Source organism: Hyla sarda, chromosome 4 (assembly GCF_029499605.1).
Source record: "Hyla sarda isolate aHylSar1 chromosome 4, aHylSar1.hap1, whole genome shotgun sequence".
In the NCBI taxonomy this organism is placed as follows: Eukaryota; Metazoa; Chordata; class Amphibia; order Anura; family Hylidae; genus Hyla; species Hyla sarda.
In genome coordinates this window covers 415,667,197-415,694,404 of record NC_079192.1, presented here as the reverse complement: position 1 = coordinate 415,694,404, position 27,208 = coordinate 415,667,197, and the positions used below count along the sequence as shown (strand labels likewise).

Genomic DNA, 27,208 nt, shown 5'->3' with positions numbered 1-27,208 from the left:
CAGAATTCAGGTCACACGTACAGACGTGTCAGAATCCAGGTCACTGTCACACGTACAGACATGTCAGAATCCAGGTCACACGTACAGATGTGTCAGAATCCAGGTCACTGTCACATGTACAGATGTATCAGAATCCAGGTCACTGTCACACATACAGATGTGTCAGAATCCAGGTCACTGTCACACGTACAGACATGTCAGAATCCAGGTCACACGTACAGATGTGTCAGAATCCAGGTCACTGTCACACGTACAGACATGTCAGAATCCAGGTCACTGTCACACGTACAGACATGTCAGAATCCAGGTCAATGTCACACGTACAGACATGTCAGAATCCAGATCACTGTCACACGTACAGACGTATCAGAATCCAGGTCACTGTCACACGTACAGACGTGGCAGAATCCAGGTCACTGTCACACGTACAGACGTGGCAGAATCCAGGTCACTATCACACGTACAGACGTGGCAGAATCCAGGTCACTGTCACACGTACAGACGTGGCAGAATCCAGATCACTGTCACATGTACAGACGTATCAGAATCCAGGTCACTGTCACACGTACAGACGTGGCAGAATCCAGGTCACTGTCACATGTACAGACGTGGCAGAATCCAGGTCACTGTCACATGTACAGATGTGTCAGAATCCAGGTCACTGTCACACGTACAGACGTATCAGAATCCAGGTCACTGTCACACGTACAGACGTGGCAGAATCCAGGTCACTGTCACACGTACAGACGTATCAGAATCCAGGTCACTGTCACACGTACAGACTTGGCAGAATCCAGGTCACTGTCACACGTGCAGACGTGGCAGAATTCAGGTCACACGTACAGATGTGTCAGAATCCAGGTCACTGTCACACGTACAGACATGTCAGAATCCAGGTCACACGTACAGATGTGTCAGAATCCAGGTCACTGTCACACGTACAGACGTGGCAGAATCCAGGTCACTGTCACATGTACAGACTTGGCAGAATCCAGGTCACTGTCACAAGTACAGATGTGTCAGAATCCAGGTCACTGTCACACGTACAGATGTGTCAGAATCCAGGTCACTGTCACACGTACAGATGTGGCAGAATCCAGGTCACTGTCACACGTACAGACATGTCAGAATCCAGGTCACACGTACAGATGTGTCAGAATCCAGGTCACTGTCACACGTACAGATGTGTCAGAATCCAGGTCACACGTACAGATGTGTCAGAATCCAGGTCACACGTACAGATGTGTCAGAATCCGGGTCACTGTCAGACGTACAGACATGTCAGAATCCAGATCACTGTCACATGTACAGACGTATCAGACTCCAGGTCACTGTCACACGTACAGACGTGGCAGAATCCAGGTCACTGTCACACGTACAGACGTGGCAGAATCCAGGTCACTGTCACACGTACAGACGTGGCAGAATCCAGGTCACTGTCACACGTACAGACGTGGCAGAATCCAGATCACTGTCACATGTACAGACGTGGCAGAATCCAGGTCACTGTCACAAGTACAGATGTGTCAGAATCCAGGTCACTGTCACAAGTACAGACGTGTCAGAATCCAGGTCACACGTACAGATGTGGCAGAATCCAGGTCACTGTCACAAGTACAGGTGTGTCAGAATCCAGGTGACTGTCACACGTACAGATGTGTCAGAATCCAGGTCACTGTCACATGTACAGACGTGGCAGAATCCAGGTCACTGTCACATGTACAGATGTGTCAGAATCAAGGTCACTGTCACATGTACAGATGTGTCAGAATCAAGGTCACTGTCACACGTACACGTGTCAGAATCCAGGTCACACGTACAGATGTGTCAGAATCCAGGTCACTGTCACACGTACAGACGTGGCAGAATCCAGGTCACTGTCACACGTACAGACATGTCAGAATCCAGGTCACTGTCACAAGTAAAGACGTGGCAGAATCCAGGTAACTGTCTCACATACAGATGTGGCAGCTTCCTATTCTCTATGATGGAAGTCGGGGTGAGATAATTGTGTACGGTTTTCCAGAAGGCGCCATCTGTCTAGTGTTGGCAGCTCTCCTTAGTGAAGTCCAAAAACTTCTACTGTACTCAGTCCTGTGCAGGGTGCCAGATCTCCCAGACGCTACTGCCAGGCGACCGGCGCCAGGATTTGTGTACAGTAAGAAAAGATTTTGTTACTACAAATGTTTTCAACTCTGGTTGCAGTAAGAAATCGTATAGAGCATCCAACACCGGACAGACCACTAAGGCTGGGTTCACACTACGTTTTGTAACTACGGTTCCCGTATACGGCTGGGAAGAGGGGGGGGCTTAATCACGGCGCCCACACTCAGCCGTATAGGGGAACTGTATTTAATGCATGTCTATGAGCCGACCGGAGTGAACCTGCAGCCTTCAGTCGGCTGCATTTTCGGCTGTATGCGGTTTCCCGACCGCAGGCAAAAACGTGGTCGACCGCATTTTTGCCTATGGTCGAGAAACCGCATACGGCCGAAAAAGCAGCCGACCGGAGGCTGTGGTTCACTCCGGTTGGCTCATAGACATGCATTAAATACGGTTCCCCTATACGGCTGAGTGCGGGCGCCGTGGTTAAGCCCCCCCCCCCCCCCTCCTCCCAGAAGTATACGGGAACCGTAGTTACAAAACGTAGTGTGAACCCAGCCTAACCTGGAAATATTGCTGCATCCGCAGAGAACAGGTAAGGTTATCGGTTACACGGAATGTTTACAACTAGTAAACACACTTATCTGGCTTCAATATAAGAGCCTCACCTCCAAGCGCGACCACAAACTTCTCCAGCAGGAACAGGATCTGCTTTATGTACATCAGATTCTTCGCCTTCAGTCGACTCCTGTAGAGCGAGATATTAAATGAGAAAATTCCCCCCCATAGGGCTGTGTGCAGGATACAGATGCTTTTTAATACAAAATATATATATATATATATATACACACATACACATACATATACAGTGATGCCCCAACCTACGATGGCCCCGACCTACGATCATTTCAACATACGATGGCCTCTCAGAGGCCATCGCATGTTGAAGGCAGCATCAACATACGATGCTTTTGTATGTCGGGGCCATCGCATAAACGACTATCCGACAGCGCAGACTGCTTCAGCTGCCACCGAATAGCCGTTTAATGTGCCCCGTGTTCTCCGGTGAGTGTCACTCACCTGTCCCCGCCGCTCCGGACCGTCCCCTTCAGGCTCCGCTGCATGGCAGTCGCTCTCCTTCGTTGTCATCGCGTCACCGTGCACGCCGTCCCGTCATCCAAAAGGAGCGGCGTGCGCAGCGATGTGATGACGGCGATGAAGAGCGACGATCCAGGTCAGCGGAAACGGTCCGGAGCAGCGAGGACACCCCGGAGACGTGATGACAGTGACGATCCAGGGCAGTGGCGATGGTCCAGAGCGGCGGGGACAGGTGAGTATAACCTTCTATTTTACTATTCCACGGATCCCTCAACATACGATGGATTCAAGTAACGATGGTTCATTTGGAACAAATTACCATCATATGTTGAGGGATCACTGTATATATATGTGTGTGAATTATTATATTATTACTGACATTATTATTATTAATATCAGTGTTTCCCAAGCTGGGTGCCCCCTTCTGTTGCAAAACTACAACTCCCAGCATGCCCGGGCAGCCTTCAGCACTTTTGAGAGGGAAAAGCCCCCAGTGGAGGAAACCTATAGGGAAACCATGGCTGAAGGATTGTCCGTCCCTTGGGCTTCGAGCAATGTTTCCCAACTGATACAAAACTACAACTCCCAGCATGCCCAGACAGCCGTTGGCTGTCTGGGCATGCTGGGAGTTGTAGTTTTGTAACAGCTGATTTGGAAACACTGACCCATATTCACAAGAAGAAGAAAAAAACGTAAGCAGAGCGTATTTTTTTCATCCTCCGCAGCGAGGGAGCAGAACCGTCATCTCCATGTAATGGAAGAAAATTACCAGGGAAAATGAAGATGTGAGGGAGAGCAGATTACAGCAGCGGTGACAGCATCATTACAGCAAGTACCTGTATCGCTCCATGTACTGCGCCAGCTGGGAGAACGCCTGACACAACTGCAACCAAAACAGAGAGAGCGGGATTAGTCCTGGACTCACAGGGGAGGCGCCATGGAGCCCGGCCAAAAAATACATAGGCAAAACCTGAGATATCGGCAATCACCGACAAGATATGGGGGGGGGGGCAGAGTCTCAGGCCGGAGATGCTGCACGACATGGGGGAGAGAGGGGGCGATAATTACCGGCAATCTCAGAACATAACACAGAATTGGAGGGGCTACAATGAAGAACCAGATGGAAAGTATTTACCCCCCTGGAGTCTACTATGGTTAATTGTGTACAACACTGCAGGACATGAACAAACAAGACTGTACTGTTGTAGTAATGGTTTATATTATTACAGATTATTTATATATATATATATATATATATATATATATTTATTGATATATATATATTGCTATATATATATTTATTCATATATATATATATATATATATATTTATAAATACTTATGCATCTTGTGTAATATATACAGTGATCCCTCAACTTACAATGGCCTCAACATACAATAGTTTCAACATACAATGGTCTTTTCTGGACCATTGTAACTTGAAACCAGACTCAACATACAATGCTACGGACAGTCCAGATCTGTGAAACGTGTCAATGGCTTGAAGAACCGACCAATCAGAATGGGAATTCACTGGTAAAACACCTGTATTACTGAAGTGCATGCACTGACTGGTGTCTGGTAGCGCCCCCTACAGTACATGGAGGTAATACATGTTCTGTACTCTTACCTGTATTACTGAAGTGCATGCACTGACTGGTGTCTGGTAGCGCCCCCTACAGTACAGGGTGGTACTACATGTTCTGTACTCTTTACCTGTCCCAGGGTTAGCTGCTCCTTTGGACACCAGGTGAGGGCGGCTCCATTTTACATTTTTAGGACATTGCATGTACTGTACAGGACCCTGAAGAAGCTCCTGTCCCCTACATAGACTATGTCCCCTACATAGCCTATGACTGTCCGGGCATGCTGGGAGTTGTAGTTTTGCAACAGCTGGAGGCACCCTTTTTGGGAAACACTGACCTAGACAGTGATTACAGCTCCCAGCAGATCTTTCTTACTTTTATATATAAGGATTTGCTTTATCTATATTAGTTATCTACTTATTTTTCTTTAATCCTCACTTTTTTCCTATTTTCGGATGACATTTTGGGGGCTTCAGAACCAATTACCAGGTTTCCATAGAGTTCTGGTCTCAACATACAATGGTTTCAACATACAATGGTCGTCCTGGAACCAATTAATATTGTAACTTGAGGGACCACTGTATATATATATATATATATAAATATATATATATATATATATATATTTATATATATATATATATATATATATATATATATATATATACATATATATACACATATATATATATATACATATAACTATACATATATATATATTTACACATTTACATCTATATATATTATTATTATTATACACAAGATGCATAAATATTCATTCCCCCCCCCCCCCCCCCCCCCGGACCTATGTAGAGGTCTCCATCAGCTTAATAAATCTCTCTCCTGGGCTGATAGTTGGTTACAATGTACCAGCGCAGGTGAAGGGTTCAATTCATATCCGTCCGGTGATCTAAGGCCGTCCCTAAATGAGAACAAAAAATTGATGCATTGTACCTGGCATCCCCTCCGCCGACCCACTTGGTCACATGGGGAAACGGAACAAGAGCAAAACTATCACCGGACGATAAGGGATTGTATTATATTGTGTATGAATCAGGGAGTCCAAGCCGTTCAGTGTATATAATGTGATCTAAACTGGATGAGACTGTAGCAAACCCTCAGCTGTGCAGTGAAGAGTGTCTGTGAAATTTTCGTTAGAGTTCCACGGAGGTTTTTCATGCAAAAAAAAAAAACGCCCATTTTGCCGCACAGCATTTTTTTCAGTGAAAAAACGCTGCGGCCAGATGTTGGCTGGAAGTCAATAGTGAACTGCAAAATGCCAGATCCACTTGACATTTTTCAGTTTGACGTTTTTTTTTATCCTTTGGGCGTTTTTCGTAGGGTACCATTAAAAAGAAATAATAAAAAAGATACAGTAGTGATGGAAAAAACAGTAATTAAGAATTGTACCTTTGCTATAACAACATTTTTAGAGAGGGAGAGTTTCAGTGACATGGTCCCTCTCTGGGTACGTTACATAGATGACGTGTTCTTACTCTGGACTGGATCATCTGAGGATTTCAGGGAGTTCATGAAGTCCATCAATGTGAACCAGATGGGTCTTAAATTCATGTTCACAATGGACAAACAACGCCCGGACTTCCTGGATGTCTCTATATCTAAGGATGGACAGGGTGGTCTTGCCACATCAGTATTTAGGAAGCCAACATCGACCAACAGTCTCCTGAGGTGGGAGAGTTGCCACCCGGGACCCCTCAAAAGGGGGATTCCTAAGGGGCAATATCTCCGCCTCAGGAGAAACTGTTCAAGCGAGGAGACTGTTTTGAACCAAGCTGGAGATCTCAGGGCGAGGTTTAGGGAAAGGGGTTACCCCGATGAAGTCATCACTCAGAGTGCTCGATCTATCCCAAGAAGTACCGTATTTTTCGCCGTATAAGACGCACTTTTTGTTCCCCAAAACTGGGGGGGAAAAGTCGGTGCGTCTTATAAGGCGAATACACCCCTATCACGGCTACGGCCGGGACCCGCGGCTAATACAGGACATCACCGATCGCGGTGATGCCCTGTATTAACCCTTCAGATGTGGCGATCAAAGCTGACCGCCGCGTCTGAAGGGAAAGAGACACTAACCCGGCTGTTCGGGACCGCCCGACTGAATAGCCGGGTTAGTGCTTACAGGACACCGGGAGGGACCTTACCTGCCTCCTCTGTGTTTTCTGCGTTCAGGGATCCCCTGTATGGCTGGCGCTCTCCTTCCTCGTCATCACGTCGTCGCGTTCGTGCGTCGGCGTGCATAACGACGTGATGGCGGCGACGGAGAGGGAGGATACCCGGCCAGCAGCAGAGACGTTCCGGAGCGACGGGGACACGGCGACAGCGATGGAGCGACATCCAGGGCAGCGGTGACGGGTCCGGATCGGCGGGGAGATACGTGAGTATTACCTCCTATGCAGTGGTCTTCAACCTGCGGACCTCCAGATGTTGCAAAACTACAACTCCCAGCATGCTGGGAGTTGTAGTTTTGCAACATCTGGAGGTCCGCAGGTTGAAGACCACTATTGGGTTCAAAATCTTTATTTTTTTAGATTTTGCACCTATAAATTGGGTGCGTCTTATACGCCGGTGCGTCCTATAGGGCGAAAAATACGGTAGTCTCTTTACACCAAAGCAACATCAGATGGGATCAGGACAATACAGGGTTATAGGTACATTTGACAATATGTCAGTCCCGGTTAGACAGACACTTCAGAAATACTGGAGCATTCTTCAGATGGATAAAGATGTGGGTCCTATAATAGGGGACTATCCTCAGATAACGTACAGGAAAGGAAGAAGTATTGGAGATAGGGTCACGAGTAGTCACCTCCCCAAACCATACATGCCCGGGACATGGCTAAATCGCAATCGAACCACAGGTTGATACTAGGGATCGACCGATAATTACGATTTTGGGCATTATCGGTATTGGCAATTACCTTGCCGATAAGCCGATAATGCCCCACCCCCACCGTGGGGGAGTGTTTTTTTAAATAAAATTATTTTTCAAATGTGCCATTTTTTATTATTGAATTTTCAGGCTTAGTAGTGGAAGCCGTCTTATTGATGGAATCCATTTCTAAGTCCTGCTTAGTGTTAGCCCCAAAAACAGCTAGTGCTAATCCCCAATTATTACCCCGGTACCCATCACCACAGGGGTGCCGGGAAGAGCTGGTACCAACAGGCCCGGAGCGTCAAAAATGGCTCTCCTGGGCCTAGGCGGCAACAGGCTGACATTATTTAGGCTGGGGAGGGCCAGTAACAATGGTCCTCGCCCACCCTGGTTATGTCAAGCTGTTGCTGCTTGATCGGTATCTGGTAAAAAAAAAAAAAAAGCATAGGGTTCCCCCTGCAATGTCTTCCCAAACAGAGAGCCTCCAATCGTTGCAAAACTATAACTCCCAGCATGCCCAGACAGCCTTTGGCTTGGAGTTGTAGTTTAGCAACAGCTGGAGTCTTCCTTGGAAGAGTGCTTTAAAAATAATGTGGTCGGAAGAATGATTGCTGTCACTGAATGGAAACAAAACTTTCCCTTCAGGCACAAAGGAAGGATGTGTACAGAGAGAACATAATATCCTTATGACAACATCCCAGATCCATCACCGTGATGATGGTGATGATGATGACTCTGCCGAGAGTAGAAGACGAGTCGAGATGCCAGACCCGGGGACTCCATTTAATCAATAAAGAAAAGAAAAAAAAAAAAAGAATAATAGATTTTTTATAGATTTTTTTTTCCAGTTTTTCCTGCAGAAAATGAATCTTAGAAAATAATCTCAGGGACAGAATCTGGCAGCGTCAGTGACACCGTACGGCGAATCCCCGGCAGGTCCGAGCACGCGACCCTATTACCGACCTTCTTTCCAATCCCGATGTGCGGAATTATATAAATGTAAATGGAGGCGGCCGACGAGACTGCGCCATTGATATGATAAAGACAAACACAATCGGTCAAGGAGAACGGCGGCGTTTGTTCGCTCAGCCGGAAAACCAATTACGGCCTCATCAGAAATATATTGCTTTCCTAGATGATTCTTAGGGAGCGCGACAAACACTTCAGGCAGGATTCGGGTTAACAAGCGGCCGATCCGACCCCTAAAACTGATTTTATAGAAATGTGGAAAGAACAATGAATTTTACAAATATATATATATAAAAGTTATCAGGGCCTGACGGTGACCTTGGAGGAGAGCGGTGAAGATTCCCTTTATTCCAGTCTCCTGTTTTATTTATAGACCAGTGTTCCCCAACTTGTGGCTCTACAGCAGGTGCAAAACTACAACTCCCATCATGCCCTGACAGCCTTCAGATATGCATAGACCAGTGTAACCCATCTTGTGACTTTACAGTGGCTGCAAAACTACAACTCCCATCATGCCCTGACAGTACAGACCAGTGTTCCCCAACTTGTGGCTCTACAGCGGTTGCCAAACTACAACTCCCATCATGCCCTGCCAGTAGAGAACAGTGTTATCCAACTTGTGGTTCTACAGCAGGTGCAAAACTACAACTCCCATCATGCCCTGACTATACAGACCAGAGTTCCCCAACTTGTGGCTCTATAGTGGTTGCAAAACTACAACTCCCATCATAACCTGACAGTACAGACCAGTGTTACCCAACTTGCGACTCTACAGCAGGTGCTAAACTACAACTCCCATCATGCCCTGACTGTACAGACCAGTGTTACTTAACTTGTGGCTCTACAGCGGTTACAAAACTACAACTCCCATCATGCCCTGATTATACAGACCAGTGTTCCCCAACTTGTGGCTCTATAGCGGTTGCAAAACTACAACTCCCATCATAACCTGACAGTACAGACCAGTGTTACCCAACTTGCGGCTCTACAGCAGGTGCTAAACTACAACTCCCATCATGCCCTGACATTGCAGACCAGTATTCCCCAACTTGTGGCTCTACAGCGGTTGTAAAACTACAACTCCCATCATGCCCCAACAGCCTTCAGACATGTATAGACCAGTGTAACCCATCTTGTGACTTTACAGTGGCTGCAAAACTACAACTCCCACCATGCCCTGACAGTAGAGAACAGTGTTACCCAACTTGTGGTGCTACAGCAGGTGCAAAACTACAACTCCCATCCTGCCCTGACTATACAGACCAGTGTTACCCAACTTGTGGTGCTACAGCAGGTGCAAAACTACAACTCCCATCATGCCCTGACTATACAGACCAGTGTTCCCCAACTTGTGGCTCTACAGTGGTTGCAAAACAAATGGAATGCCAAGATGGCAGAAAAAACTAAAATGTGGATATAATATTCAAACCACACCCCAAAATATTTTACATAAAAGGGTATTTCTAAAAATTGAAATAAATTCCCCTCCTTTGCATCATTATGCATTAAAAACTTGAAATAAAGCGTTGTGTTTTAGTCGCGGCAATAACGTGACAGCGCTCAATCCCCAGGCTTCTCTATGAGACTATATAACATAAGGGACTTGCAAAAATTGTTGCACAAGGTTTTCCCTGCAAGGAGGGGAGGGAGAACACTTATGTTTAGAAACTTCGGGATATGAAACTTATCCCCTATCCTAACAATAGGGGATAAGTTTCAGATTGCAGAGGGTCTGATCTCTGGGGCCCCTGCGATCTCCCGTATGGGGCCCTCGGCTCTTTGCCGAAATAGCGACTTTCAACCACCGCATGACCCGGCGGCCGACACGCCCCCTCCTTACATTTCTATGGCAGAGGTGGAGACTGGCGAATGCAGCACTCCGGCTCTCCCATAGAGATGTATGTAGGGGGCGTGTCGGCTGCTGCGTCCTGCGGTGGTCAGACACGCCCCCTGGCCGCTGACTGCCGGGGCCCCGTACGGTCGGACTCCCAGCGATCCGAAACTTATCCTGGAGTACTCCTTTAAAGGGTACTCTACTGGAAAACATTTTTTTTAAATCAACTGATGACAGAAAGTTAAACAGATTTGTAAATTACTTCTATTAAAAAAAATCTTAATCCTTCTTGTACTTATAAGCTTCTGTATGCTCCACAGGAAGTTCTTTTCTTTTTGGATTTCCTTTCTGTCTGACCACAGTGCTCTCTGCTGACACCTTTGTCCATGTCAGGAACTGTCCAGAGAAGGATAGGTTTTCTATGGGGATTTGCTCCTACTCTAGACAGTTCCTAAAATGGACAGAGGTGTCAGCAGAGAGCACTGTGGTCAGACAGAAAGGAAATTCCAAAAGAAAAGGAGATTTTTGTTTACTTACCGTAAAATATCTTTCTCGAAGGATCCATTGGGGGACACAGACCGTGGGTGTATGCTGCTGTCTCTAGGAGGTGTGACACTATGGTAATAAAAAAAGTCAGCTCCTCCCAGCAGGATATACCCGCCTTCAGGCCCTGAGATAATCAGTTTAAGTTCCAGAGTAATAGGAGAGGACCAAAAGGTCAAAGAAAAACCCCAAACTGTCCGTGAACCAGAAGAAAAAACATAACTGAACACACCCTCGGACAGAGAACCAAAGGAAACCCCAAAAAGGGCGGGAGCTGTGTCCCCCAATGGATCCTTCGAGAAAGAGATTTTACGGTAAGTAAACAAAAATCTCCTTTTCTCTATCGGCTCCATTGGGGGACACAGACCGTGGGACGTACCAAAGCCGTCCCTTGGGTGGGCAGATAAGCAGTCAGGCAGACGGCCGGTCCACTGCACGGCCCAGAATAGCATCAGCCGATGCGAAAGTATGAACTAAGTAAAACCTCGAGAAAGTGTGCAAAGACGACCAGGTAGCCGCCTTGCAAATCTGCGAGGCCGAGGCTCTATTCTGGAGAGCACAGGAGGCCCTGACATAACGTGTGGAATGAGCCACAACCCTGAAAGGAGGAATCTTCCCCTTGCAGCGATAGGCTTCCGAAATGGCAGACGGAATCCACAGAGAAATGGTGGCCTTGGAAGCAGACTGTCCCATACGACGACCTTCCGTAAGGACGACAAAGGAATCACACTGACGAAACGAAGAAGTGATGGAGAGATAAGACCGAACAGCCCGAACTACATCCAGCTTGTGTAGTAAGCGCTCCTTAGGATGAGAAGGAGCAGGACAAAAAGACGGGAGGACAATGTCCTCATTGAGATGAAAGGCCGAAACCACTTTAGGCAAAAAGGAAGGGTCTGGCCGAAAAACGACCTTGTCCTGGAGGATCACCAGAAACGGAGAACGGCAGGAGAGAGCTGCCAATTCAGACACCCTCCGGATGGAGGTGATAGCAACAAGAAATGCCACGAAAGGAGGCGGAGAGACACCTCTCTAAGGGGCTCAAAGGGTTCATCCTGGAGGGCACTCAGAACCAAATTCAAGTTTCAAGGGGTAGAGGGTGACCGATAAGGAGGAACAGCATGCGCCACTCCTTGCAGGAAGGTCCGGACATGAGGATTAGAAGCCAGGGGCCGCTGGAAAAGAACAGTAAGGGCCGAAACCTGTCCTTTAACCCCTTAAGGACCGGAGGTTTTTCCGTTTTTGCATTTTCGTTTTTTGCTCCTTGCCTTTAAAAAATCATAACTCTTTCAAATTTACACCTAAAAATCCATATGATGGCTTATTTTTTGCGCCACCAATTCTACTTTGTAATGACGTCAGTCATTTTGCCCAAAAATCTATGGTGAAGCGGGAAAAAAAATCATTGTGCGACAAAATTGAAAAAAAAACGCTGTTTTGTAACTTTTGGGGGCTTCCGTTTCTACGTAGTACATTTTTCGGTAAAAATGACACCTGATATGTATTCTGTAGGTCCATACGATTAAAATGATATCCTACTTATATAGGTTTGATTTTGTCGGACTTCTGGAAAAAATCATAACTACATGCAGGAAAATTAATACGTTTAAAATTGTCATCTTCTGACCCCTATAACTTTTTTATTTTTCCGTGTATGGGGCGGTATGAGGGCTCATTTTTTGCGCCATGATCTGAAGTTTTTAACGGTACCATTTTTGCATTGATAGGACTTATTGATCACTTTTTATTCATTTTTAAATGATATAAAAAGTGACCAAAAATGCACTATTTTGGACTTTGGAATTTTTTTGCGCACACGCCATTGACCGAGCGGTTTAATTAATGATATATTTTTATAATTCGGACATTTCCGCACGCGGTGATACCACATATGTTTATTTTTATTTTTATTTACACTGTGTTTTTTTTTTTATTGGAAAAGGGGGGTGATTCAAACTTTTAATAGGGGAGGAGTTAAATGATCTTTATTCACTTTTTTTTTTCACTTTTTTTTTGCAGTGTTATAGGTCCCATAGGGACCTATAACACTGCACACACTGATCATTGTTATCCCATAGGGACCTATAACACTGCACACACTGATCTTCTATGTTGATCACTGGTTTCTCATAAGAAACCAGTGATCAACGATTCTGCCGGATGACTGCTCATGCCTGGATCTCAGGCACTGAGCAGTCATTCGGCGATCGGACAGCGAGGAGGCAGGAAGGGGCCCTCCCGCTGTCCTGTCAGCTGTTCGGGATGCCGCGATTAGCCGCGGCTATCCCGAACAGCCCGACTGAGCTAGCCGGCATGCTTTCGGTTTCACTTTAGACGCGGCGTTCAACTTTGAACGCCGCGTCTAAAGGGTTAATAGCGCGCGGCACAGCGATCAATGCCGCGCGCTATTAGCCACGGGTCCCGGCCGTTGTTAGAGGCCGGGCCCGAACCGCTATGACGCGGGGCCACGCCGTGGCCCCGCGTTATAGATCGGGAGTGGACACATGACGTTCCAGTACGTCATGTGTCCTTAAGGGGTTAAGAGAACTGAGAGACAACCCCAGTTCTAACCCTGACTGCAAAAAGGAGAGAAGACGGGGAACCGAGAAGGTCCTGAGCTTCACACCAACGAAAATAAGACCGCCAAGTACGGTGGTAAATTCTTGCGGAGGAGGGCTTACGAGCCCTGAGCATGGTGTGAATGACTTGGGAAGAGAACCCGCGGGCCCTCAACCGCCACGCCGTCAAATGCAGCGACTGTAAATTGGGGTGGCAAAGAGGACCCTGAGAGAGTAGGTCCGGACGGAGCGGAAGGCGCAGAGGAGCGTCGTCCAGGAGCCTGACTACGTCCGCGTACCACGACCTTCGGGGCCAATCTGGAGCTACCAGAAAGGCGGGGACGTCCTCTGCCTTGAGCTTCCTCAGCACCCTGGGAAGGAACGGAAGAGGAGGGAACAGATAGGGTAGGGCAAACCCCACCCAAGGAATCACTAGGGCGTCCACGGCCAGAGCCTGAGGGTCCCGGGACTTGGACACAAACGGAAGGATCTTCCGATTGTGCCGGGACGCGAAGAGGTCCACGTCCTGGTCCACGTCACCTCAGTGCCGGCCTACTTTCACTTTCGCCGGCAGCGTAGCAGCGCCGCGGCCGACAGCCGCGTATAAGGCGCTGCCGGCAAAACGAAAGCAAGCTGGCACTGAGAGCGCCCGGCCCGAAGCAGAGCCATGGCTGACAGTCGCATATAAGGCAAAGTGAAGTGCCCCATATATACATGCCCCCTCAGGTGCCACTGCTCCCCCAGAATAAAGTGCAGCCCCTGTATAAGCCAGCCCCATAACCTGAAGGTGGGCCAAAAACAGGGGGTCTCCAGAGGTTGCGAGTCCGTACCTATGGAGGAAAAGGGGGGTACTTACCTCAGTCAGAAGAACTTACCTAATGGAGCTTTCAGTGAAGTCTTCAGTCAGCTTTTTGTCCCTAGATCACGCCTAGCTGCTATACGCGAGCGAGGCGAGCAGAGAAATAGGGGGACCCGGACCCATGAGGTACCAACCCAGACGCTGACCGTTGGCGAGGGGGGGTGAACAGCGCATATACGTAATGTCTGTGCCCCCTTACTCGCAATGGGGAAACAGGGAACCGGAGTCCCTGAGTCCCCACCTGAAAACAGAAAGGAAAAAGGAATAAAAAAATAACACGTCCCTATACTAGGAAAACAAAAAATCAGAAGACCTGGTCTGGAGCAAACCAGACCATGTCCACCTCCTTCAGACACTAAGCTTAAACTGATTACCTCAGGGCCTGAGGGCAGGTATATCCTGCTGGGAGGAGCTGACTTTTATTTATTACCATAGTGTCACACCTCCTAGAGACAGCAGCATACACCCACGGTCTGTGTCCCCCAATGGAGCCGATAGAGAAAAGAACTTCTTGTGGAACATACAGCAGCTGATAAGTACTGGAAGTATTAAGATTTTTTAATAGAGGCATATTTACAAATCTGTTTAATTTTTTGACAACAGTTGATTTAAAAAAAAAAATGTTTTCCAGGGGAGTACCCCTTTAAGGAACTAAGTATAAGTCTCATAAAGATGGTGAGAATAATTTTCTCGCTTTCGGACGTATTCTTTATCGCCATAAAACATGGAGTGCGTTGTATTAATCAGACTTCATTCGCCATAGAAAGGAATTAGACAGGTGCAGCGCCATCCCCGAGGACTGGTAACGCCGTTTACACCACTATTTTTATTTTCAACAATTTTATGTTCAATTTTAATTATTTCTTTGATAATGATTACAGGGCTTATGACCTATTCACAGGATAGACCAGTGTTTCCCAACCAGGGGGCCTCCAGCTGTTGCAAAACTACAACTCCCTGCATGCCCGGACAGCCTTTGGCTGTCCGGGCATGCTGGGAGTTGTAGTTTTGCAACAGCTGGAGGCACCCTGGTTGGGAAACACTAGGATAGATTATATGTATCCGATCAGTGGGGGCTTTCCTGATCAGCGCTCTACTCTATTTACTCTGCTATCTTCAGATGCCCCATAGAAAATGGAGGTCCATGTTAAACAGATTAGATACTTAAAGGGTTACTCCACTGGAAAACATTTATTTTTTATTTTTTTTTAAATCAACTGGTGCCAGAAAGTTAAACAGATTTGTAAATAACTTCTATAAAAAAAATCTTAATCCTTCCAGTACTTATCAGCTGCTGTTATGATCCACAGGAAGTTCTTTTCTTTTGGAATTTCCTCCTTTCTGTCTGACCACAGTGCTCTCTGCTGACACCTCTGTCCATTTTTGGAACTGTCCAGAATAGGAGCAAATCCCCATAGAAAACCGATCCTGCGCTGGACAGTTCCTAAAATGGACAGAGGTGTCAGCAGAGAGCACTGTGGTCAGGCAGAAAGGAAATACAAAAAGAAAAGAACTTCCTGTGGATCATAACAGCAGGTGTTAAGTACTGGAAGGATTAAGATTTTTAAATAGAAGTCATTTACAAATCTGTTTAACTTTCTGGCACCAGTTGATTTAAAAAAATGTTTTCCAGTGGAGTACCCCTTTAACCCTTACCCTGCGGACAGGTGATACACTGTAATCTTGGAATAACCCCTTTGTGTGGTGAGAAGGTGGAGGACTCACCTGGGCCCCGGTCACCTGGGAGCTGTACATGCCGGTTATGGTGTCGATCAGGTTATGAGCTTCATCGATGATCACCACCTGATCCTTCAGCTTGATGCCCGACGCCCGTCTGGTGAAATCATGGAGGAGCATTTGGTAGGGTAGGACCACCAGCTAAAAGACAAAAAAAAAGTAATATTTTAGGGAGAGTTTCTGAATAATGGGCATTTCTTTATTTATCAGGAAGAATAAAGGATGAACATAATCTCCCGGTCAAATATAAGCAACACTGCGGTGACCTCTGTAACAAGGAGATCATGGTACTAGAGATACATTCATGATTTAAAGGGGATGTTTAGAACTATATTAAAGGTGTTCGTGCCCCATTTCAGGCCGTGTCTGGTATTACAGCTTTGGTTTAAAAGCTACACTGAATTTCCTTTAATTTCTTTTCTACACCACAGGTCAAGGTAGATGTTTATCTGGGGGGGTCACAGTATAACTCGGCATAGTGCTGGGCGGTATACAGTGACCCCCCCGACCTACGATGGCCCCGACATATGATCAAATCCACATACGATGGCCTCTCAGAGGCCATCGCATGTCGATGTCAGCAGAGGACCGGAGAAGACAGCAGAGGACCGGAGAAGACAGCAGAGGACCGGAGAAGACAGCAGAGGACCGGAGAAGACAGCAGAGGACCGGAGAAGACAGCAGAGGACCGGAGAAGACCAGGAGAGCCCAGCGGATGCCCAAGGTCACCATCGGGAGCGGCGGGGACACCATCTCGAGCGGCGGGGACATGTGAGTACAGCTTCCTATACTTTACATTGCACGAATCCCTCAACATACGATGGATTCGACAATGGATGGCTTGTTTGGAACGAATTACCATCGTATGTTGAGGGACCACTGTACCGGTTCATACCAAATACCGAAATGTTGTTTCCTGCACGATAATAATTTTCCCCATACGGCAATACCGGTTGGGAATGAGTTATCAGCCCGGCGCTGCGCTGTCCCCCACATCGGGGAACTAATCATATGTCGCCTCATCCTCCTGTGAGTTGCGGGACGCCGGCGCTGGAAATCTGTACTGTACTACATATTCCTGTGCGCGGGCTGCAAATATAAACAAAATAAACTTTGAGTCACCTTCCAATGTTCTCCCGTTGCTCCGGTACCGTCCTCACGCTGGGGCTGGGAACATCACAGAGCCATCAGCCTATCAGGGGCCGCATCGATGTCCCGGTGATAGGCTGAGCGCACTGTCATGTAAGGAGCCAGCCAGCTGAGGGGTCTGAATTAGATGTCCATTGGGGGGGGGGGGGGGGTGTCACAGTATGATTTGGCACTTAAAGAGTTACACTGAGTGGTGATAAGTGCTGTATACCATGCCTGGGGGGTCTGAATTAGATGTCTATATGGGGGTGGGGGGGTCACAGTTTGATTCGGCACTTGAAGAGTTACAGTAAAGCAGGATGAGAGGTGCTAAATACTGTATATGATCCCCGGGGGTCCCAATTAGATGTCGATATGGAAAGGGGGGGGGGGGGTCACAGTAGGATTCGGCAATTGACTAGTTACATTACATTGGTGATAAATACTGTATATGATCCCTGGGGGACCCTAAGCAATCTCAAGAGCGGAGGGTCCCTGAGTGCCCTTGGGAAGGGGTGTCAGTGCACTTGAGTGACCACCGCTCCTCCACTCACTGGTATGGGATTGATGGAGTTCGCTGTCAGTCTCATAGCAGTGAGTGGAGCGGAGGCCGGGCACAGGCACTACCACTCTATTCCCAAGAGGCAGAGCGGGATGAACCCCTGGCGATCATACACGTAACCCCTAACCTGAGGATAAGTGATAATGTTATCAGTGCCCTCACCTGAGCAGCGGGTATGGCGTAGCGGCTGGCATAGTACGGGCAGGCTTTCACCTCTCGAGCCTGAGACACCAGCTGCTCGATGTCTTTCACCTCCACCAGAATTTCCTCCCGCAAAAATTGCATTTGGTCATAAGCGTAGAACGGACACGTGAGCCGGCCGCCGCGCTTCTTCTTCCCCTCCGGCTCCTCGCTCTTCTTATCTGGAATGAAAGAAAATTACTTTTTCCTGGACCTAGGGCACAGTTTCCCATCCCTCTGGCTTCAACATGTATCTTTATATTGGAATAAAAATCCTTTATTTTTATGCACTGTATTAGTCTGCACTTCCTTTATTATACATATCTTCTTGGTGAAGTCCATCAGAGTACCTAGTAAATGTGCTCTGCAAGGGAGAAACACGGTGGGCACAAGATGAGTTCAGGCATCAGTAGAGGGTAGCATGTTGGATCTGCAGATGCATGGAGACTCCCTAGTGCATTTTGCTCCCAACCAGGGTGAATCCAGCTGTTGCAAAACTACAACTCCCAGCATGCCTGGACAGCCGTTGGCTGTCCGGGCATGCTGGGAGTTGTAGTTTTGCAACAGCTGGAGGCACCCTGGTTGGGAGACACTGCCCTAGTGAATGTGCCCTGCCAGAAAGACACATGGTAAACCTCACAAGATGAGTTCTGGCATCAGCAGAGGTGAGTACATTGGATCTGCAGACACTTGGAGATTCCCTGGTGAATGTGCTTTGTGCAGGAGAAACATGGTGGGCCCCACAAGATGATTTCAGGCATGGGCAGTGGTGAGCACATTGGATCTGCAGATGCATGGAGACTCCCTAGTGAATGTGCTCTACAAGGGAGAAACATGGTGGACCTCACAAGATGAGTTCTGGCATCAGCAGAGGTGAGCACATTGGATCTGCAGTTGAATGAAGAATCACTAGTGAATGTGCCCTGCCAGAAAGAAACATGGTGGGCCCCACAAGATGAGTTCTGGCATCAGCAGAGGTGAGCACATTAGATCTGCAGACACTTGGAGACTCCCTAGTGAATGTGCTCTACAAGGGAGAAACATGGTGGACCTCACAAGATGAGTTCTGGCATGGGCAGTAGTGAGCACATTGGATCTGCAGATGAATGAAGAATCACTAGTGAATGTGCCCTGCCAGGAAGAAACATGGTGGACACCACAAGATGAGTTCTGGCATCAGCAGAGGTGAGCATGTTGGATCTGTAGTTGCTTGGAGACTCCCTAGTGAAGGTGCTCTACAAGGGAGAAACATGGTGGACCTCACAAGATGAGTTCTGGCATCAGCAGAGGTGACCACATTGGATCTGCAGTTGCTTAAAGACTCCCTAGTGAATGTGCTCTCAAGGGTGAAACATGGTGGACACCACAAGTTGAGTTTTTGCCAATGCCAGTGGTGACCATGATGCATCTGAAGCCACTTGTACAAACTGGAATAGTCACATGATGCAGGAGCTGGATGGGGTTATTTTAGGCCTTCCCTTCATACATGGATTGGCTCTTGCCTTGGCTATGGAAGCTGTTGTCGGGGGCCTCTCTGTCTCCCTCCATACATCTATGTCATGTGACACTCACCGTGCTTGTTCTTTTGCATCTCCATGCAGCGATCGTTGATGAGCTGGACACTGCCCAGGCGCCTCACGTCTTCGTTCACGCACATGTTCTGCGGACAAACACATCTCATGAGATTTCATTATCATACTGAATTTCTATACACATTTATCCAAGACACAAAATCTCTATCAAATCCGCTGTGTGAACTTAGCTGTAACATTGCGCCAAACCAGATCCAATGTATAGAACAGTGTTTTCACAACCAGGGTGCCTCCAGCTGTCGCAAAACTACAACTCCCAGCATGCCCGCACAGCCTTTGGCTCTCTAGCACTTAAAGGGGTACTATGGTGGAAAACTATTTTTTTATTTTTCAAATCAACTGGTGCCAGAAAGTTAAATAAATTTGTAAATTACTTCTATAAAAAAATCTTAAAGGAAATCTGCAGCAAAAACAACTTATAAGCGTTTGATCGCGGGGGGTCCAACCGCTGGGACCCCTGCGATCTCCAAAATGGGCCCGCATTGCCACGGAGGCGGGGAGGCACAAACGCTGCTTCCCGTCTCTCCAATAGAGATACAAGAAGGAGGCGTGTCAGGCGCGACGTCACACTGTGACCGGCACGGGAGAGCCGCGGAGGGAGATCGCCGGGGTCCCAGCGCTCGGTCCCCCAACGATCAAACACTTATTGTTTTTTGCTGCACATGTCCTTTAATACTTTCAATACCTATCAGCTGCTGTATGCTCCAGAGTTTCTTTTGAATTTATTTTCGGTCTGATCACAGTGCTCTCTGCTGACACCTCTGTCCGTGTCAGGAACTGTCCAGAGCAAGAGAAAATCCCCATAGCAAACATATGCTGCTCCGGACAGTTCCTGCTACGGACAGAGGTGTCAGCAGAGAGCACTGTGGTCAGACGGGAAAGAACTACACAACTTCCTCTGTAGTATACAGCAGCTGATAAGTACTGGAAGGATTAAGATTTTTTAATAGAAATAATTTACAAATCTGTTTAACCTTCTGGCACCAGTTGATTTGAAAAAATCATTTTCATTTAAGAGAGGAAACAACAGTGGCTGGAAAATTGCGCTTCCCTTGGCCTTAGGGCAGCGTTTCCCAACCAGGGTGCCTCCCAGCATGCCCAGACAGCCTCCAGCACTTAAAGGGGTATTTGACTATGCTACAGGGGCTGTAAAGTTAGTGTAGTTCATAATATGGTGTCTGTACCCGTGTGTGACGGTTTTCTCACAATTCTTCTGTGATTTTCACCCCAATATTTATTTTTAACAGCATACAAAATGACTGTTGTCTCATATTTTTCCCAGCTTGCAATGCAGCCGAGACCTGACATCACTAGTCAGCTGATGACCGGGAGCCTGTCTGCTCCAATGGGTGGAGAGATCGCTTGGTGGGAGAGAGATCAATCTGCAACTAATGCAACAGCTGTAGGCACCCTGATTGAAAACCACAGGTCTTTTGAGTGGATGCAGCTCATTTATGTTTCAATGGGTGGGGTGGCTGATGTGTGGGAGGGAGGAAAATGGAATTATGGGATTTGTAGGCAAAAAAGAAAACTCAAACAGGAAATACCAGTTCACAAGAAGCCACAGTGTTATGGTAATCTCACAGCATAGCCATTTATCCCCAAGACAAGCGCAGATCCTTCCTAAGCATGTCCATTACTGTCTGCCAGGTACGTACTAAAATCACCTTATGGTGGAGAACCCCTTTAAGAAAGGAGAAAAATCCCAGTGGAGGAAACCTCTAGGGAAACCATGGCTGGAGAATTGCCCTTCCATTGGGCTTAGAGCAGGGTTTCCCAACCAAGGTGCCTCCAGCTGTTGCAAAACTACAACTCCCAGCATGCCCAGACTGTCTTTGGCTCTCTAGCACTTAGAAGAGGAGAAAAACCCCAGTGGAGGAAACCTCTAGGGAAACCATGGCTGAAGGATTGCTCTTCCCTTAGGCTTTGAGTACTGTTTCCCAACCAGGGTGCCTCCAGCTGTTGCAAAATTACAACTCCCAGCATGCCCGGACAGCCAACGGCACTTAACAAAGGAGAAAAACCACAGGGGAAGAAACCTCTAGGGAACCCATGGCTGAAAATTTGCACTTCCCTTGGCCTTAGGGCAGTGTTCTCCAACCAGTGTGCCTCCAGCTTTTGCAAAACTTGGGCTTAGAGCAATGTTTCCCAACCAATGTGCCTCCAGCTGTTGCAAAACTACTACTCCCAGCATGCCCGGACAGCCTCCAGCACTTAGTAGAGGAGAAAAACCCCAGTGGAGGAAACCTGTAGGGAAACCATGGCTGAAGGATTGCTCTTCCCTTAGCATTTGAGTAGTGTTTCCCAAGCAGTGTGCCTCCAGCTGTTGCAAAACTACAACTCCCAGCATGCCCGGACAGCCGTTGGCTGTCCGGGCATGCTGGGAGTTATAGTTTTGCCACAGCTAGAGGCCCCCTGGTCTAGAATGACATCCATTTATTGCTATACTTCACCATCTTCATGCGCTATAAACTTCGCTCTCCTCCGAGTCTCCTTCCCGTGCTCTTGGATTTTCGGATAGCCGCTATTATTAGCCCTCTATGCGCCAATTGCATATATTACAGGGGAGGTGATATTCACCGGTGACAGAGCAGCAATACCGAACGAGAGTTCACCGAGTCATTTCACTAGATATAGTTCCCCTCCGAAATTGGGACATTATGTTAAAATGTGCTGGGCCGCCGCGCAGGTGACGGGTGAGAGCGGCTCCTGGGGAGATTTATCGCTCTCCTTCACCGATGGTGTCAGCACTTTATAACTTTACTTAAAGAAATCGAAGGCTTAAAGGGACCCACTGGGTGGAAAAACAAAGGCGTTGTGCGGTTTTCTTTGTAGCCGCACACGATACAATGGTTTAGTATAAGCCTCGCTCAGGGTATGTAGAACTAGTACATGAAGATCCCCTCCCCCCCCTCTCTATTAACTCAAGGCAAAAAGGGGGGGCAGCGCTGCTCTTGGCGCTGGATGACTGCAACTTGGCCCGGGGCAAACATTATGGCTCCCCCAGCAGACACGCACTGGGATGGATCCAACCATGTGAAAAATGGGGGTGTCCAGGGGGGGGGAGGAAATGTGCAGAAAATCAGCAGAAATAAAGGGAATTTCTGGTGCATTGTTTTCATTTTTGACCGTATTTTGGGACACCGACTATTTATAGCAGTATTCCATAATAGAGGGATGGTCGGCCCCCTCCTGCGGCTCTCCAGCGTTTTACAAAACTACAACGCCCAGCATGCCCTGACAGCTATAGGCTCTCTAGATGTTACGGAAGTATAAGTCCCATCATACTGAGACCTGTGGTTCTCCTGCTGTGTCAAAACTACAACTCCCCGTATGCCTTGATGGCTTAAAGGGGTACTCCAGTGGAAAACATTTTTTTTTTAAATCAACTGGTGCCAGAAAGTTAAACAGATTTGTAAATTACTTCTATTAAAAAATCTTAATCCTTCCAGTACTTATTAGCTGCTGGATACTACAGAAGAAATTCTTTTCTTTTTGGATGCCTTTTCTGTCTGACCACAGTGCTCTCTGCTGACACCTCTGTCCATTTTAGGAACTGTCCAGAGCAGCATAGGTTTGCTATGTGGATTTTCTCCTGCTCTGGACAGTTCCTGACATGGACAGAGGTGTCAGCAGAGAGCACTGTGGACAAACAGTGGCTTATTTGTCTTGTCGGAACTGACTTTTCACAGCAGCAAAGAACTGTCAGATTAAAGGTACCTCTCTATGTATCACAGCAACTAAAAATAACCTTTTTCTAAAACATATATACTTTAATGATATGCCTTAAAATAAGAATAACTAAAGCAAAAAAAAAATTAATAAACTATAATTAGTGACCTATAGGTGAATAGATATGTCAAAAAAAGGGGAGACACAGGTCCTATTGGTAAATGGGCAGCCCCCTATGAAAGAGACAATGCACCACAACCATCGATCACTACGGTTATATCAGTGGTGCAATTAAATACATTCTCATATATATACAATGGTGCTACTCATTATTTAGGACCTCTCCCCACACCACGTGAGAAAAGTGATAAGATAAATGTTACAATTTGGTATCCGTTCCAATTTGGAACGGATACCAAATTGTAACATTTATCTTATCACTTTTCTCACGTGGTGTGGGGAGAGGTCCTAAATAATGAGTAGCACCATTGTATATATATGAGAATGTATTTAATTGCACCACTGATATAACCGTAGTGATCGATGGTTGTGGTGCATTGTCTCTTTCATAGGGGGCTGCCCATTTACCAATAGGACCTGTGTCTCCCCTTTTTTTGACATATCTATTCACCTATAGGTCACTAATTATAGTTTATTAATTTTTTTTGCTTTAGTTATTCTTATTTTAAGGCATATCATCTTGTCGGAACTGACCCAATAAAAGAAGAAGCTGTTTTTTACCTGCAAACCTGTGCTGGACCGTTTTCTTACAAACAGAAAATAAATCTAAAAAGAAAAGAACTTCCTTTGTAGTATATGGCAGCTGATAAGTACTGGAAGGATTAAGATTTTCTAATAGAAGTAATTTACAAATCTGTTTAACTTTCTGGCACCAGTTGATTTAAAAAAAAAAAAAAAAAAAAAAAAAAAAAAAGGTTTCCACCAGAGTACCCCTTTAAGGCTCTGTTTTGGAATTACATGTCCTATCATACAGGGACAGTCAGATGCAACCTGTGGCTCTCCAGCAATGTCAAAACTACAACTCCCAGTATGTCCAATAAGCCTTCAGCTCTCCAGATGTTACAGAACTACTAGTCCCTTCCTAATGGGACAGTAAAGCCCAACCGGTGGCTCTCCAGCCTCAAAACTACAATTCCCAGCATGCCCTGACACCTTTAGGGTCTCTATTTCTTTTATAAGAAGTACAAGTCCAATCATACTGGGACAATCGGACCCAACCTGTGGCTCTCCAGCTGTGTCAAAAACTACAATTCCCAGTATGTCCTGACAGCCTTCAGCTCTCCAGATGTTACAGAACTACAAGGCCCATCATACTGGGACAGTCGGGTCCAACATGCGGCTCTGTAGCTTCAAAACTACAACTCCAAGTATGCCCTGACAAGCCTGAAGGTCTGGGAACATGAATTAAAGGGGTACTCTGATTTATTTTTAAATCAACTGGTGCCAGAAAGTTAAACAGATTTTTAAATGACTTCTATTAAAACATATTTGTCCTTCCAGTACTTATTAGTAGCTGTTTGCTACAAAGGAAATTATTTTCTTTTTGAATTTCCTTTCTGTCTGACCACAGTGCTCCTCACTGACACCTGATGCTCGTATCAGGAACTGTCCAGAGCAGGAGAAAATCACCCATAGCAAACCTATTGCTGCTCTAGACAGTTCCTGACATGGACAGAGGTGTCAGCAGAGAGCACTGTGGTTGGGCAGAAAAGAAATTCAAAAAGAAAATAACTTCTGTGGAGCATACAGCAGCTGATAGGTACTAGAAGGATTAAGATTTTTTAAATGGAAGTAATTTACAAATCTGTTTAACTTTCCGGCACCAGTTCATTTAAAAAAAAAGTTCACACACACTGGATCCGCTGCCGAAATCACACGGTAATTCTTAGGTATTTTTTAATAAAGTGATTAGATGCATTTTAATTTACAGAAAGTAAGTGACATCTAATTTAGTTGCTGTGGATTCTGAACAGGTATTGGACGTCCCATAGATTTGCATGGGACTTTAGGGGGAGATTTATGAAAACCCGTCCAGAGGAAACGTTGCCGACTTGCCCATAGCAACCAATCAGATCGCTGCTTTTATTTTTCAGAGGCCTTTTCAAAAAATGAAAGAAGCGATCTGATTGGTTGCTATGGGCAACTAAGCAAATTTTCCTCCAGTAAGCCCCCAGTAAGTTCCGAGTGATTCTGCTTCCCCCTCTGGCAGCTGAAAATGAAGTCCCCAAGGAGTTCTCAGTCATTCTCCTTCTCCATCTGGCAGCTGAAAATAAACTACTCAGTAAGTTCCTAGTGATTCTCCTTCTCCCTCTGGCAGCTGAAAATATAATTTTCCAGTCATTCTCCTCACTCTAAAAGCTGACAAAAAGTGTGTTCTCCATGATTTAGCTCCCTAGGCCAGTGTTTCCAAAGCAGGGTGCCTCCAGCTGTTGAAAAACTACAACTCCCAGTATGCCCAGTGCAAGGGAATTGGGGGATGACTGAGCATGTGTCCTCCTGCATTTAGCTCATCGGGTGTTCTCCAATCAGTGTGTCTCCAGCTGCTGCAAAACTACCAGCATTCCCGAACAGCCTCCAGCACTTAAGAGAGAGGAAAAACCCCAGTGGAGGAAACCTATAGGGAAACCATGGCTGGAGGATTGTCCTTCCCTTGGGCTTAGAGCAGTGTTTCCCTAACAGTGTGCCTCCAGCTGTTGCAAAACTACAACTCCCAGCATGCCCAGACAGCCTCCGGCAGTTAAGAGAGGGGATAACCCCCAGTGGAGGAAACCTCTAGGGAAACCATGGCTGGAGGATTGTCCTTCCCTTGGGCTTAAAGCAGTGTTTCCCTAACATTGTGCCTCCAGCTGTTGCAAAACTACCACTCCCAGCATGCCCAGACAGCCTTCGGCTGTCTGGGCATGCTGGGAGTTGCAGTTTTAAAACAGCTGGAGGCACCTTGGTTGTGAAACACTGCTCTAAGCAGACAGGGGAAAGCGACTGAGCATGTATCCTTCAGCACTTAGCTCATTGGGTGTTCTCCAACCAGTGTGTCTCCAGCTGTTGCAAAACTACAACTCCCAGCATGCCCGGACAGCCTCCGGCACTTAAGAGAGGGGAAAACCCCCAGTGGAGAAAACCTATAGGGAAACCATGGCTGGAGGATTGTCCTTCCCTTGGGCTTAGAGCAGTGTTTCCCTAACAGTGTGCCTCCAGCTGTTGCAAAACAACAACTCCCAGCATGCCTGGACAGCCTCCAGCACTTAAGAGAGGGGAAAACCCTCAGTAGAGAAAACCTATAGGGAAACCATGGCTGGAGGATTGCTCTTCCCTTCGGCTTCGAACAGTGTTTCCCTATCAGCGTACCTCCAGCTGTAACAAGACCTCTGCAAAATGAAGGAAGCGATCTGATTGGTTGCTATGGGCAACTCAGCAACTTTTCCTCTGGACGGGTTTTGTTAAATCTCCCCCATTGAGTTTCATATATATATATATATATATATATATATATATATATATATATATATATGTATATATATATAGGTAAGATACAAATGCGGCTTTTACCTGCCGAGACCCCAATGACACCAGCTTGGTCTCTTTCCTGAAGGGGCTTTTCTGTAATTCGTGGACAAACTGGGAGAGTTGGGAGTGAGTGCGGCTGCAGTAATAAATCTGGAAGGAAGAGACGTAATCAGGTTATAAAAGACAATAAATATAGTGTGAACACCGCCGCTTCCATCCTAGGCAAGGAAAGTCCCAGTGTTCTCACGTATTATTACTGGAGCTGTAGGGACTTATTCATTACATCAGAGAATTACTATTTAAAGGGGTTATCCAGGAAAAAAACTTTTTTTTATATATCAACTGGTTCCAGAAAGTTAAACAGATTTGTAAA

General features: G+C 46.6%; 1 protein-coding gene across 3 annotated transcripts in view; it reads right to left on the bottom strand.

Moving 5' to 3' along the window:
* DDX11 (DEAD/H-box helicase 11) overlaps positions 1-27,208 on the bottom strand; it is a 113,301-nt gene that overhangs the window by 34,162 nt on the left and 51,931 nt on the right. For 2 of the 3 annotated variants that reach the window (XM_056517826.1, XM_056517827.1), the window contains exons 7-12: positions 26,878-26,985; positions 19,619-19,706; positions 18,029-18,228; positions 16,165-16,317; positions 4,038-4,084; positions 2,772-2,851 (exon numbers count right to left, since the gene is read on the bottom strand). In XM_056517826.1, the coding sequence (XP_056373801.1) occupies positions 2,772-2,851; positions 4,038-4,084; positions 16,165-16,317; positions 18,029-18,228; positions 19,619-19,706; positions 26,878-26,985 (676 nt within the window). The remainder of the gene's footprint in view (positions 1-2,771; positions 2,852-4,037; positions 4,085-16,164; positions 16,318-18,028; positions 18,229-19,618; positions 19,707-26,877; positions 26,986-27,208) is intronic. The other variant, XM_056517828.1, reaches the window with a different exon arrangement.